A 12,518-nucleotide genomic window follows, 5' to 3' on the forward strand; every position below is an offset into this window, starting at 1 on the left:
TTTATTATTATTATATTTATTTATTTATGACTAATTTATTTTCTTTATTCTTGATTTGTTTATTTTTCATCTTATTTTGTGTAGAAAAATAAAAATGAAGATATTTGAGAACAGTGGAATGTTTTATCAGAGCTTTTCTTGTAGAAAATCGGAACTAAAGCAAAGTTTATTCATTTTTCTGTTTTTAATTAAAAAAAAAATTTTTAAACCTGATGCGGCCCAGCCTCACCCAGACCCTAGCTCCAGTGGCCCCCAAGTAAATTGAGTTTGAGACCCCTGTCATAGACCAAATTTTGTGGTCTGAACAGGGCCTTAGAGGTGATGTTGATTCATTACTAAGAGGAACGTTTCAAAAGCGGATCTAATTGAAGCAGGACATTTATTGCTCCGTTCATGGATCAAACACCTGCTGGGAAATTTGCCATTCAGCTCCTTGTGTAAAAAGTACTGAAACATTCAACAGTTGGACATCAAACCTTTAGTGAAGGTCAAAGAAGTTAAAAAGTTCCTTTCTTACTTTCTCTACGGTGTCATCATCAAGGCCACCAAAAAGTAATCCTGTTCAAACGAGAGAATTTCTACGGTAAAACGTTAAAAGGTTACAAAGTCGCTCCTATAGTCTGCGTCTGGTCCATGCTGAAGTCCATCTTGATGTCGCCCGAAGCGGGCTGAAAGGTCACGTCGTACGACACGGCGGCTCTGCCGTCACCTGGGCTCTGCCATCCTGACCTGAAGAAATACACGCCTTGTTTCCTGTGGCGGCTCCACTCACAGCAGCCCTGCGGGGGAGCTCGGCGTCGTCAACAAAGCCCGACATTCGCGGTCGAGGAGGACGACGACGGTCGTGTCTCATACCTGCTCGTCGACTGGTCCTGTTAGACCCGTGCTGACGGTGATGTCCCGGGTGAGGTGGTATTCCAACCATAGAGCCACGCCGTGGCAACGTCCGCTCCTGAAACGCACAAAAGAAGCTAACTTGCTAGCTATGAATTTGTGTGGGGGGTCATTTTCAAGAGGGGAAAGGATCTGGAACTGAATCTAATAGTCACTTTTATTGCAAATGTTGAGCCAAAGTCGGAGAACATCAAGCTAGCATGACGATAAGAATACCTTATGAAGGGCAGAGAACCTCGGCGGACGATAGGCTGTTGAGGGACGCACTGTGTGAAGTCAAAGGTCATGATAGCCGCAGACCGGGTGAGGGCGCGACACGGATACTCCCACAGAGGGTGGGGCTCGGCCTCCCGGGACTCCCGGAAATCCAGAGACTTCTGAAAAAGGACAGAAGAGTATTTTATTCCACCTTACGAACAACACGCCCAACTAGGGGGCGGGGTCGGGGGCGGGTGGTCTTTTGTTTTAAACTTTCAATTGAAAAAAAGACAACAAAAAAAAAATGACCTGGACCATTTCATCCATGGGTGTGACATCGAAGCCCTCACAGGTCCCACACGGGGCACGTATCCTCCACAAATCCTATCACATGACACATCATCAATTAATACAGTTATCATTAACCATATAACAAATAAGCAATTAGCTAAAAATGCCATCCAATACTTCTCTATGATCTCTGGGTTAGAAGTACATTTGAAACACTTCTATGCTAGGACTTCATTGAGTTGGATTCCAGCACCTGGAGAATTGGAATATATTCATTACTGAACCTATTATTAGTCAAAGACATGCATAATTAAGCAAATTTTATATTGTATATATTATTTTCTGTTATTATGTTAACTATATTTGGTAATCGGAGTGCAAAGATGATTATAGGGGTGTTACTTCATCTATAGAGGGCTCTAATAATGTTGAAAAGCGTATTTAGAAGGTGGTAAACAGGTTTTCTATGCTCCGAACACCAAAATATTCCTACTAGATGGTAATTCACTTATCACGACCGGGTCTGCAACCAAATAAGCAATAAAAGGAGGGATTTCTGTAATTCTAAAGAGAAAATTATTATTTCTAAAATCATAAATACTTCCAACTTGCTGATATAGTTCATCTTCAAACAGCTAAAATAATGCATAAGGCTAAAAATATTACCTAATTAGCTAAAAATGTCATCCAATACTTCTCTACAAGAGAGGAGAAATATGATCTCAGGGAAGAAGTACATTTGAAACACTTCTATGCTAGGACTACGTTATGCTAGCCATAGCATTTCAGTATGTGGAATCAAACTATGGAATGGATTGTTTTTAACGTAGTACTAGCATATAAGTGTATCAAATGAAAAAAAAGTAATTAAAATTAAAATGTTCTGTTATTATGTTAAATATATTGGGTAATCGGAGTGCAAAGATGGTTATAGGGGTGTTACTTCATGTCTAGAGGGCTCTCATAATGTTGAAAAGCGTATTTAGAAGGTGGTAAACAGGTTTTCTATGCTCCAAACATCAAAATATTCCTACTAGGTCGTAATTTACTTGTCGCGACCAAATCACCAATAAAAGGAGGGATTTCTGTAATTAAACTGAATGTGAAATATTGTGTGGAAATATGGGCTAATAACTATAAAAGCAATCTTCACTGGCTAAATGTACTGCAAAAAAGGCCAGTAAGGATAATTCATAATGCCGCCTACAGAGAACATACTAACTCCTTATTTGTAAAATGACAAATACTTCAACTTGCTGATATAGTTCATCTTCAAACAGCTAAAATAATGCATAAGGCTAAAAATATTACCTAATTAGCTAAAAATGTCATCCAATACTTCTCTACAAGAGAGGAGAAATATGATCTCAGGGAAGAAGTACATTTGAAACACTTCTATGCTAGGACTACGTTATGCTAGCCATAGCATTTCAGTATGTGGAATCAAACTATGGAATGGATTGAGTAAGGGAATCAAACAATGCACAACGATGAGCCAATTCAAGAAACAATACAAGCAGTTGATGTTTGCTAAATCCAAGGATGAAGAGTCTTGAACCAGTCATGATGTGCTATATATATCACTATATTGACACGCACTATGGTACACATTATGGCATTGGATGCTCATATCACTGAGTACTTTGGTACGTGACAAATTAAATTAAATATATTTTATATATAAAATTGTATTTTATTTTAAAATAAAATGAAATACATTTTTTATAACATTTTATAAAAGTTTATAAAAAATTAAATAAAATACAAATTTCCAAAATGTTATTTTATTTTATAAAAATATAAAAATTAATGAATATTGTATAAAATTATTATTATTATATTATTATTTCATTATTATATTATTTTATTTAATTTTTTTTAATAAAATAAAATTTTATAAAATGTTATCAAATTAAATTATATTAGAAAAGCAGGTATTGTACCCATTATGGCATTGGATGCTCATATCACCTTGTCAAATAAAACTAAAAAATTTAAAATTAAAAAAACTTTAAAAAAAAATTAATTATATGAGGAAAATTAAAATATATTTAAAAATAAATTTTATATAAATATATTTTATATATACAATTGTATTTTAAAATAAAAGAAAATATTTATACATTTTTATTTTTATAAAATTTTATTTTATTTTTTTTAATAAAATATTTTTTTATAAAATTGTATTTTATTTTTATAACATTTTATTTTATTTTATTTAAAAAAAAATTATACGAGGTACAAGTACATTCTAAAAAAAAAAAAAACTGTATTATGGAAAGCAGGAAGTGAACAAATGTAACAGTTAGTGATTGTAAAAGTACCAGATGGCGGGGTAGGATTTAATAAGCTTTGCTTCTTCCTACTCCTTTTGGACATGTGGAACTGGGAACTGATTATGTGATGCACTCAATTGGAATCTGATGCATGTTCAAATGAAATAAAACCATTACCATTTGTCATTTACATGGGGAAAAAATGTACATTCATCCATTGTTCTTTCTCTTCATGGGGGGGTCTGTTGATTCGGTCCATCTACATTCCTACCCTTACTTATGGTCATGAGCTTTGGGTAGTGACCGAAAGGACAAGATGGCGGGTGCAAGCGGGTGGCTGGGCTCTCCCTTAGAGACAAGGTGAGAGGCACCGTCGTCCCAGAGAGGCTGCTGCTCCGTATTGAGAAGAACCAGGTGAAGTGGTTCGGGTATCTGGTGAAGGTGTCTCAAAGAAGAACCAAGACAAGTTGGATAGACTGGCCTGGGAACGCCTCAGAGACGGAAATCTGGGCTAAATATGTCCTATTTAGACGTATATCAGCTTGGATATATAATAATACATCTACAATAGTCTTTCCTTTCATACCATCATACATGTACAGTAAAAGTTTCAGATGTCAGACCTGGAACTCCACAGCCACCACGTGCAAACTAGCAGAACATGGCAAGATGGTGGCGTCGGGTCGCAGCAATCCGGCCAAGGCGGTGCGGCAGTACCAGAAGAAGAGAGCGTGCCATGGTAGAAGGCTGGTGCTGAAGTGCGGTTCCCCCATCAGCACGGATATCTGACGCACGAGACAGGATGTTCAACGTGATTTGATCAGATTCTTCGGTAGGCGACACAAAGTGCATTCAAACTTGGGGAAGTAAACATGGCATCCATTTAAACATTCATAAACGTATGCCGGACATTTAAATCCACTGTACCTGCTCGCCTCCTAAATCATTACTGGTCAATTGCTCAGGTCTGATTTCCAGCAGCTCAACTCCTCCTTTCATTGAGTTGGATTCCAGCACCTGGAGAATTGGAATATATTCATTACTGAACCTATTATTAGTCAAAGACATGCATAATTAAGCAAATTTTATGTACAAAGATGATTATAGGGGTGTTACTTCATGTCTAGAGGGCTCTAATAATGTTGAAAAGCGTATTTAGAAGGTGGTAAACAGGTTTTCTATGCTCCAAACACCAAAATATTCCTACTAGACGGTAATTCACTTATCACGACCGGGTCTGCAACCAAATAAGCAATAAAAGGAGATTTCTGTAATTCTAAAGAGAAAATTATTATTTCTAAAATCACAAATACAGTAAACCTCGGATATATCGGACTCGGATATATCGGAAATTCGCTCACAACGGACAGATACAAAAGAACCGATTTTTCTGTAATGCATTTCCAATAAAAATTCATTGCATATATCGGATTTTTTATAACGGATTTCGCCTATTTCGGACAAAATCTCCAGTCCCGTTCCAATGCATTTCCATGAAATTTCCCTGGCATATATCGGATGGCCGCATCGTGGCGCTCCGATTCGCCGAATCGTGACAGGCCGCTATACGACGTCATTTGCAGCGTTGCAGCGTTGCCTGTAAAATGGACATTTTCCGGTATACGCATATAACGGATTTCGCTTATATCGGACAAAACCAGTGGGAACAATTGAATCCGATATATCCGAGGTTTACTGTACTTCAACTTGCTGATATAGTTCATCTTCAAACAGCTAAAATAATGCATAAGGCTAAAAATAAGCAATTAGCTAAAAATGTCATCCAATACTTCTCTACAAGAGAGGAGAAATATGATCTCAGGGAAGAAGTACATTTGAAACACTTCTATGCTAGGACTACGTTATGCTAGCCATAGCATTTCAGTATGTGGAATCAAACTATGGAATGGATTGTTTTTAACGTAGTACTAGCATATATAAGTGTTTCAAATGAAAAAAAAAAATTAAAATTAAAATTAAACTATATTATGAAAGCAGGAAGTGAACAAATGTCACAGTTACTGATTGTAAAAGTACCAGATGGAGGGGTAGGATTTAATAATCAAGCTATGGAATGGATTGTTTTTAACACAGTCCAAGCATATAAGTGTTTTTCAAATGAAAAAAAAATTAAAATAAAAAATTAAAATTAAAATTAAAAAATTTAAAATTAAAAAATTAAAAAATTAAAAAATTAAAAAATTAAAAAATTAAAAAATTAAAAAATTAAAAAATTAAAAAATTAAAAAATTAAAAAATTAAACTATATTATGAAAGCAGGAAGTGAACAAATGTAACAGTTAGTGATTGTAAAAGTACCAGATGGAGGGGTAGGATTTAATAAGCTTTGCTTCTTCCTACTCCTTTTGGACATGTGGAACTGGGAACTGATTATGGGATGCACTCAATTGGAATCTGATGCATGTTCAAATGAAATAAAACCATTACCAAAATGACTCCATTTTGGTGTCATGTGACCACATCACATTCTTCCCAGCCTTGTGAGTGTCAAACATTCAGACGAACTTTGCGGGCATTTCAAGATCTCAATCCATAACCGCAAAGTGTCTTACTCGTGCTTCTCTTGCTCACAGTGCTCCCAATTCCCTTGACATCCTCAACCAGTTCCTCCCGTGTCCCCTTGTAGTTCCTCCCTTGTCCCCTTGTAAGAGGGGACTCTTGTGTGCATTAAAAGTGATCAGTGGGGGCCAGAACCTGCCGTTACCTGCTCAATAACCTGCTTGGACATCCTGGAGTTTTCCAAAGCGAAGACCTGAGACCATTGACACAGAGAAGAGCGAGTCAAGAGAGGCGTCCAACACGGACGGATTGGCATCACAACGACATCACAGCAGCGCACCTTTTTGGCTCCGAGCACGTGCGCAAACACAGGAAGGAGACTTCCATCGCTCACTCCGAGACAAACGCTGTCCTCCTTCAGAACCTGGCAGCAGCAGCAGAGGCGGTCAAAACGCACGTCAACAACGCATGGTGCCAGATGGCTTCCACTCACGCTGCGCAGCGCGCCGACGTAGCTCTCCGTGCGAAGTTTGTCGTTAAGTTCGCCAAAGCGTGGTCGAGTCCAAACCAGGTGGGCCTGGCACACACAACACGGCCGCGAGAGAAGCAAGTCGCCCTGCGGATGCTGTTGGCTGGCAGGAAGAATATGCGGGAAAAAGGGAATCTTAACGTGAGGCAGGAAGATGTCTTACTTAGCGATTAGCAAGTGTCCCGTCAATCAAGTTGCTCAAAAATAAAACATTTTCTTAACATGAGCATTGAAACAGAACCGCAAATTGTTAACATCGTCATTAACAACAACAGCAACGTAAGAACAGTAAAGTTCAGGTGTGTCCAAAGTGCAGCCCAGGGGCCATTTGTGGTCTGCCGCTAATTTTTTATTGGCAAGGAAATAAAATAGCCTGCATCATTAAAACATTAAAATACATTTTAGGGAGACTATGGAAAGGAAAAAAATGTTTAGGCTGACCAACAATAACTGCATTCATAATTACCATCATAATCATTTTTTCATTGTTTCTGTATTACCAGGGTGTCCAAAGTGTGGCCCGGGGCCATTTGCAGCGAAAGGCTTGTTTTTTTTATTGGCCCACAGAACATAAAAACATAAAACAAAAACATTTTAATTCGCCGACAACAATAAAAAAACCCTACAATAATAAAATATATAAATTATAATATATATAAATATATGTAAATAAATATATAATAATATATAAATAAAAAAATATATGAATTGAAAACATGCATAAGTATATAAATAATTTTAATATAAATAAAACTAAAATAATAATCATCACCAATAACCAAAACCCGCCACACCATGTCATTAAATACATAATTTTTAGCCTTTTTGTATTGTTTCCCCAGAAAAAAAAAGTCACATGTATTTGTTTACTGTGTGAAAAAAATGTTTGGTTATTTGTACAATCAATAATACAATTTTTAGCTTTTGATATATTGGGGACAAATTAAGAGTTCAGTCCTTTTTATGACAGGTTGTTTAATTAAGCTCATTTAATACCAATTGTTTAACATTAAAGCCCACATTTTAAGTCGTGACCCACTTAAGTAATTTTTTTTGCAGTTTTAAGTCATTTTTTATTTATTTTTCTTTTTTACCATTTTAAGTCACTTTTCATTTTTTTTTTAATTTTTAAGCTTTTATTTAAGTCATTTTTATTTTATATACTTTTTATTAATTTTACTTTGGTTTTAGAGTGGGACCTTCAGGAAGGGAACAATGGCGCTAACCAAGGTTCCACTATGGGCACAAATAAGAGGAAATGAAAACGACGTACCTGGGGGAGCGGAGTCTGTACCACAGACTGTAGTCATCGTGGCAGACAGTTAGCGTCACTTCCTGTCCTTCAGTCACTTTACTTTCAGCGGGCAGGAAATACACGCTCTGCATCCAGTGGTCTCGCCACTAACGCACACAGACACACACACCACAGTTATGAACACACACTGACAACGGCACACTCTTACACAGGCTTTGTTCACAAACCGGAGCCATTTTTGGATGTGGATATGTCCAGCTGGGCGCCATGGAGCACACCACTGTTCCACCGGGATCCATGTCCAGCTCCCACCAGGAGAGGACCACTTGAGCCTGACCGTTTGCCCGAGCCACAAAGCGAGAGGAGTAGGACCGGGGGGCGCTGCTGATTGGCTTACTGAAGTCCACGCTGACGTGAGGGGGGAGAGAAAATGACACAGTCGGAAACAAAGGGACTTTGTTGGGTGCAAGAGGATTCATTAAAGACCTGAACATGGTGCAGAGCGGACCCAGCGGAGTGAAGCTGCCAGGTGAGACCTGGCCGAGCTGGATGTCGCACACTGAATGGGAGCCACCGCAGCGGCCCACAGCGGGCGGGGGCGACAAGCGGGTGCCGTCCACCTCCAGCGGCTGCAGCTGGGCCCAACTCCACAGGAGAGGGGACTCCACTAGCTGGGCGTAGACAGTCGCCCGGTGGGGGACGGCCTCACAACCCTCCTGCAGGAAAGATGGAGGCTGACTTTAAAACAGGGGTCTCAAAACTCAATTTACTTGGGGGGCCACTGGAGCTAGGGTCTGGGTGAGACTGGGCCACATCAGGTTTTCCGAAAAAAAAAAAAAAATTTTATTAAAAACAGAAAAATATACAAACTTTATCAGTGCTTTGGTTCCGATTTTCTACAATAAAAGCTCTGATAAAACATTCCACTGTTCTCAAATATCTTAATTTTTTTTTTCTACACAAAATAAGATGAAAAATAAATAAACAAATCAAGAATAAAGAAAATCAATCAGTAATAAATAAATATAATAATAATAATATTAATAAAACAGCAAATAATAAAAACTTAAGAAAACACATATAGTTGGTGGGTAGACAAATGATTTTTTTCAGATTAAAATGAACAAAGCATTATTAGAGCCCTGTAGACATGACAAAACACGACTATAGTCACATTTATACTCTTTTTATTTACAACATATTGCGCAACTGCAGGGTCTTGAGACACATGCTAACTCGCAAACTAGAGAGCTAGCGACCTAAACGGTCGCCTTCAAGTTATTTCCTTTTAAACGTAAATAGCCAAAAACTTACCACTTCCACATGGATAGGGAGGATAACTATTAACAGTTATTTAACCTTTAACATGAACATGAATCAAACGTAATATTTTTTTCTGGGTACATGATACCATACAGCATCCGTATCAAACTTGCACGGGCCGCACTAACGTTAAACTAGTGGGGCCTCAAACTAGTGTCCTGCGGGCCACATTTGGCCCGCGGGCCGCCTGTTTGAGACCCCCGCTTTAAAATATGGCGGAACCCAGTGAATAATGAAGCATAACTTAACACATATTACTATAATATTATACTGCACAAAAGCATATTTCCCATGATCCTTCAGGTTAGCGATGGGAAACAAATACAAACCTGAACAAGACTTTGGTGGGCGTGTTCGTAGCTGGGCAGAGCCCCCTCACCAATTAGCTCCGTATCAAAGAGTTCCGTGACCAGAACATTGGCCTTCACTTCCATATCTTCACCTGAAATGGATCACACACACACACACACACACACACACACACACACACACACACACACACACACACACACAACACGTATCTAATCAGCTACGTAAAAGGGTGATGGTTCCAAACCCAACTGTGGCAAGTGAAGTTCCACAATATTTTGGTAGTTACAGAAATGCTGTTGTGAACATCATTAGAGCCTTCTAGGCATGAAATAACACCCCTATAGTCACAACTACACTCTTATTACCCAATATCGTAGACGTGATATGAAAAAAATAAGACTTTTGCTAAAAATAATAATTAGAAAGTATGATTTTTTTTCAATGATGTGTGTGAAAAAACTATTAAAGCTAAATTTTAAGAGATTCACACACAACTGCAAAGAGCGTATTTCCAACCTGGTCCGACAGTGACGTCAGTGGAGTGTTTGTCAATAATCTTAATCTTGTCGGCGAAGCCGTTTTTTGCCACAATGCGGCGGGCGGCGTCGGCCATGGGCTTGAACACCTGCAGGCCACAGAAAGGTACACGAATGAGTGTAATGTGCGCGTTGATTGAATTTGAGGGGAAAGCAAAAATACACTCTTATCCAAACTGTACACAAACATCTGGCAACCACAGCACTGACACTTACTACATGACAATGCCTTGCAAAATTAATTTAAAAAAATATATCTTTGCGATAAAATAATAGAGAAATTAACCTCCACAGCATAGCAGAAGTCAGCTCCAGCAGTAACAGCCATCATGGACAATAAACCGGTTCCTGTTCCGATATCCAGGACGATGACTTTCTCGCCCCGAGCCCGGACTCGAGCCACGGCTGCCCGGATACCTTTGTAGTACTTTTCATTCTGCAGACACACCATATGCATTTTACTAAAAAAGTTATAATTAAAAAAAACTTAATGTATTTGACAATGACATAACCCTCCCCACCACAGGTAGATTACAGTCCTGTGGGAAGGTCCCACAATGTCTCAGAAAACAATACATTTTCAATGAAAATGTACAGAATATATGTAAATTTGTACATCAAATGTTAAATATAATGTAGTTTTTCAGCATGTAAAAAAACATGACTTACCCTGTCATGATCATGCAGCATATCAGCATAACTTGACCTGAAAACAAACATATTGCAACTATTGGAAATGTACCGTATTCAACGGGGAGACGATACTGCTCTTTACTTTTACTTTTATACATATACCGGATTTTCTGGACTATAAGTCGCTCCGAAGTATAAGTCGCACAAGGCCAAAAATGCATAATTAGGTATAAAAAAACATGCATAAGTCACACTGGAGTATAAGTCGCATTTTTCGTGGGTAATTTATTTTCCAAACTACTTGACCAAAACAGACATTACGTCATCTTGGAAGGCAAGTTCTAATGTTTGCTAAATCCAAGGATGAAGAGTCTTGAACCAGTCATGATGTGCTATATATATCACTATATTGACACGCACTATGGTACCCATTATGGCATTGGATGCTCATATCACCGCCTACTTTGGTACGGGATGAAAAAAAATAAAAATAAAAATAAAATTCAATACAATTTAATTGCTAAATTGACACTTTAAATTGACACAATATTGACACTTACTATGGTACCCATTATGTCATTTGATGGTCATATCACCTCGTACTTCGGTACGGGACGAAAAAAATTAAAATTAAAAACAATTTAATTGCTAAAAACAATTGCTAAATACAAGGATGAAGAGTCTTGAACCAGACATGATGTGATATATACCGTATTTTCTGGACTATAAGTCACCCCGGAGTATAAGTCGCACAATGCCAAAAATGCATAATTAGGTACAAAAAAAAAACATACATAAGTCGTACTGGAGTATAAGTCGCATTTTTTCGGGTAATTTATTTTCCAAACTACTTGACCAAAACAGACATTACTTCCTCTTGGAAGGCAAGTTCTAACGTTAATAAAATAATAGAAAACAGGCTGAATAGGTGTAAGATATGCTAACACAATGCTTATTCAGATACACAAAAAATAAACATGAACAGAAAAGGTGTCCAGTGTTTATGGAACATAAACACTTTTTTCATTTATAAGTCGCTCTGGAGTATAAGTCGCAGGAACCGCCAACCTATGAAAAAAAGTGTGACTTATAGTCCGGAAAATACGGTACATACCACCAATGTAACTATATGAATAACAAAACAATAAAAAAAACAAGACATATAAGAGAAGTGTAAATTGTATCGAACCAATGCTGATATGGTATATTGCTATTTTGGCATTTGGATTTATGATAGTTACGTTAAAATGTGCCTTGCTCGAGGTCAAACACTCGTTTCATTTTTTGGGCCGTAAGGACAACATTTATGTAGTATTCTGGTTCTAATTCTCCTTGTTTGTTCCTAACGTTGGAACTTGTCTGTGTTGCTACATGCCGTGATGCTAGCTACCGGGCTATCTCCTGGTGATAGTCGTACTCCTCGCTCTCCTCCACCCAGTCCAAAGCTCCAGAGGTCGGGTTGGCTCGTCCACAAAAGTTCTTCATTTCGGCAACAATTATCCCGACAATGCGAGGGTAAAAAATCAAAGAAAACCCGCTGTTAAATCCACACTTCAAAGTCAGACTTTACAGATCCAGCATTACTGGAGTGGAGGCCGCCATCTTTGTGATGGCGTCACGGATAGTAACGGAAATGGGCATGGTTGCCGACTTGTCAGTAAGACATGTAGCTATTGGCTGTCCTAGAAGTAGCTATGTGACGTCATCTTTTAATTTACATATCATTTGAATAAGATGTAAATTGCCGGAGG

The 12,518-nt window shown here is 38.1% G+C and overlaps 1 protein-coding gene across 2 annotated transcripts; it reads right to left on the minus strand.

Annotated features, from left to right (window-relative positions):
* Window positions 1–360: 360 nt before the first annotated feature.
* prmt7 (protein arginine methyltransferase 7) lies at window positions 361–12,415 on the minus strand. 2 transcript variants are annotated; one of them, XM_058076549.1, is made up of 17 exons: window positions 12,158–12,415; window positions 10,804–10,840; window positions 10,421–10,570; window positions 10,115–10,223; window positions 9,616–9,728; window positions 8,450–8,679; window positions 8,191–8,371; window positions 7,982–8,109; window positions 6,673–6,811; window positions 6,520–6,603; window positions 6,385–6,432; window positions 4,587–4,676; window positions 4,283–4,444; window positions 1,402–1,476; window positions 1,111–1,271; window positions 856–952; window positions 361–779 (listed from the first exon to the last, which is right to left on the minus strand). In XM_058076549.1, exons 1-17 carry the CDS (start codon window positions 12,250–12,252, stop codon window positions 600–602), a joined length of 2,079 nt encoding a protein of 692 aa, XP_057932532.1. In that variant the 5' UTR covers window positions 12,253–12,415; the 3' UTR covers window positions 361–599. The 2 variants fall into 2 exon arrangements, with proteins under 2 accessions (XP_057932532.1, XP_057932533.1); XM_058076550.1 differs by having other exon boundaries at window positions 12,143–12,254.
* Between the last annotated feature and the right edge of the window lie 103 nt (window positions 12,416–12,518).

This window comes from Doryrhamphus excisus, chromosome 6, assembly GCF_030265055.1.
Source record: "Doryrhamphus excisus isolate RoL2022-K1 chromosome 6, RoL_Dexc_1.0, whole genome shotgun sequence".
Taxonomy (NCBI): domain Eukaryota; kingdom Metazoa; phylum Chordata; class Actinopteri; order Syngnathiformes; family Syngnathidae; genus Doryrhamphus; species Doryrhamphus excisus.

Coding starts and splice junctions, on each gene's coding strand:
- prmt7 (XM_058076549.1), bottom strand. CDS start 12,252: ATGAAGAACTTTTGTGGACGAGCCAACCCGACCTCTGGAGCTTTGGAC. Junction 10,571..10,803: donor TGCTGCATGATCATGACAGG/GTAAGTCATGTT, acceptor GTGTGTCTGCAG/AATGAAAAGTACTACAAAGG. Junction 6,812..7,981: donor TACAGACTCCGCTCCCCCAG/GTACGTCGTTTT, acceptor TCTTCCTGCCAG/CCAACAGCATCCGCAGGGCG.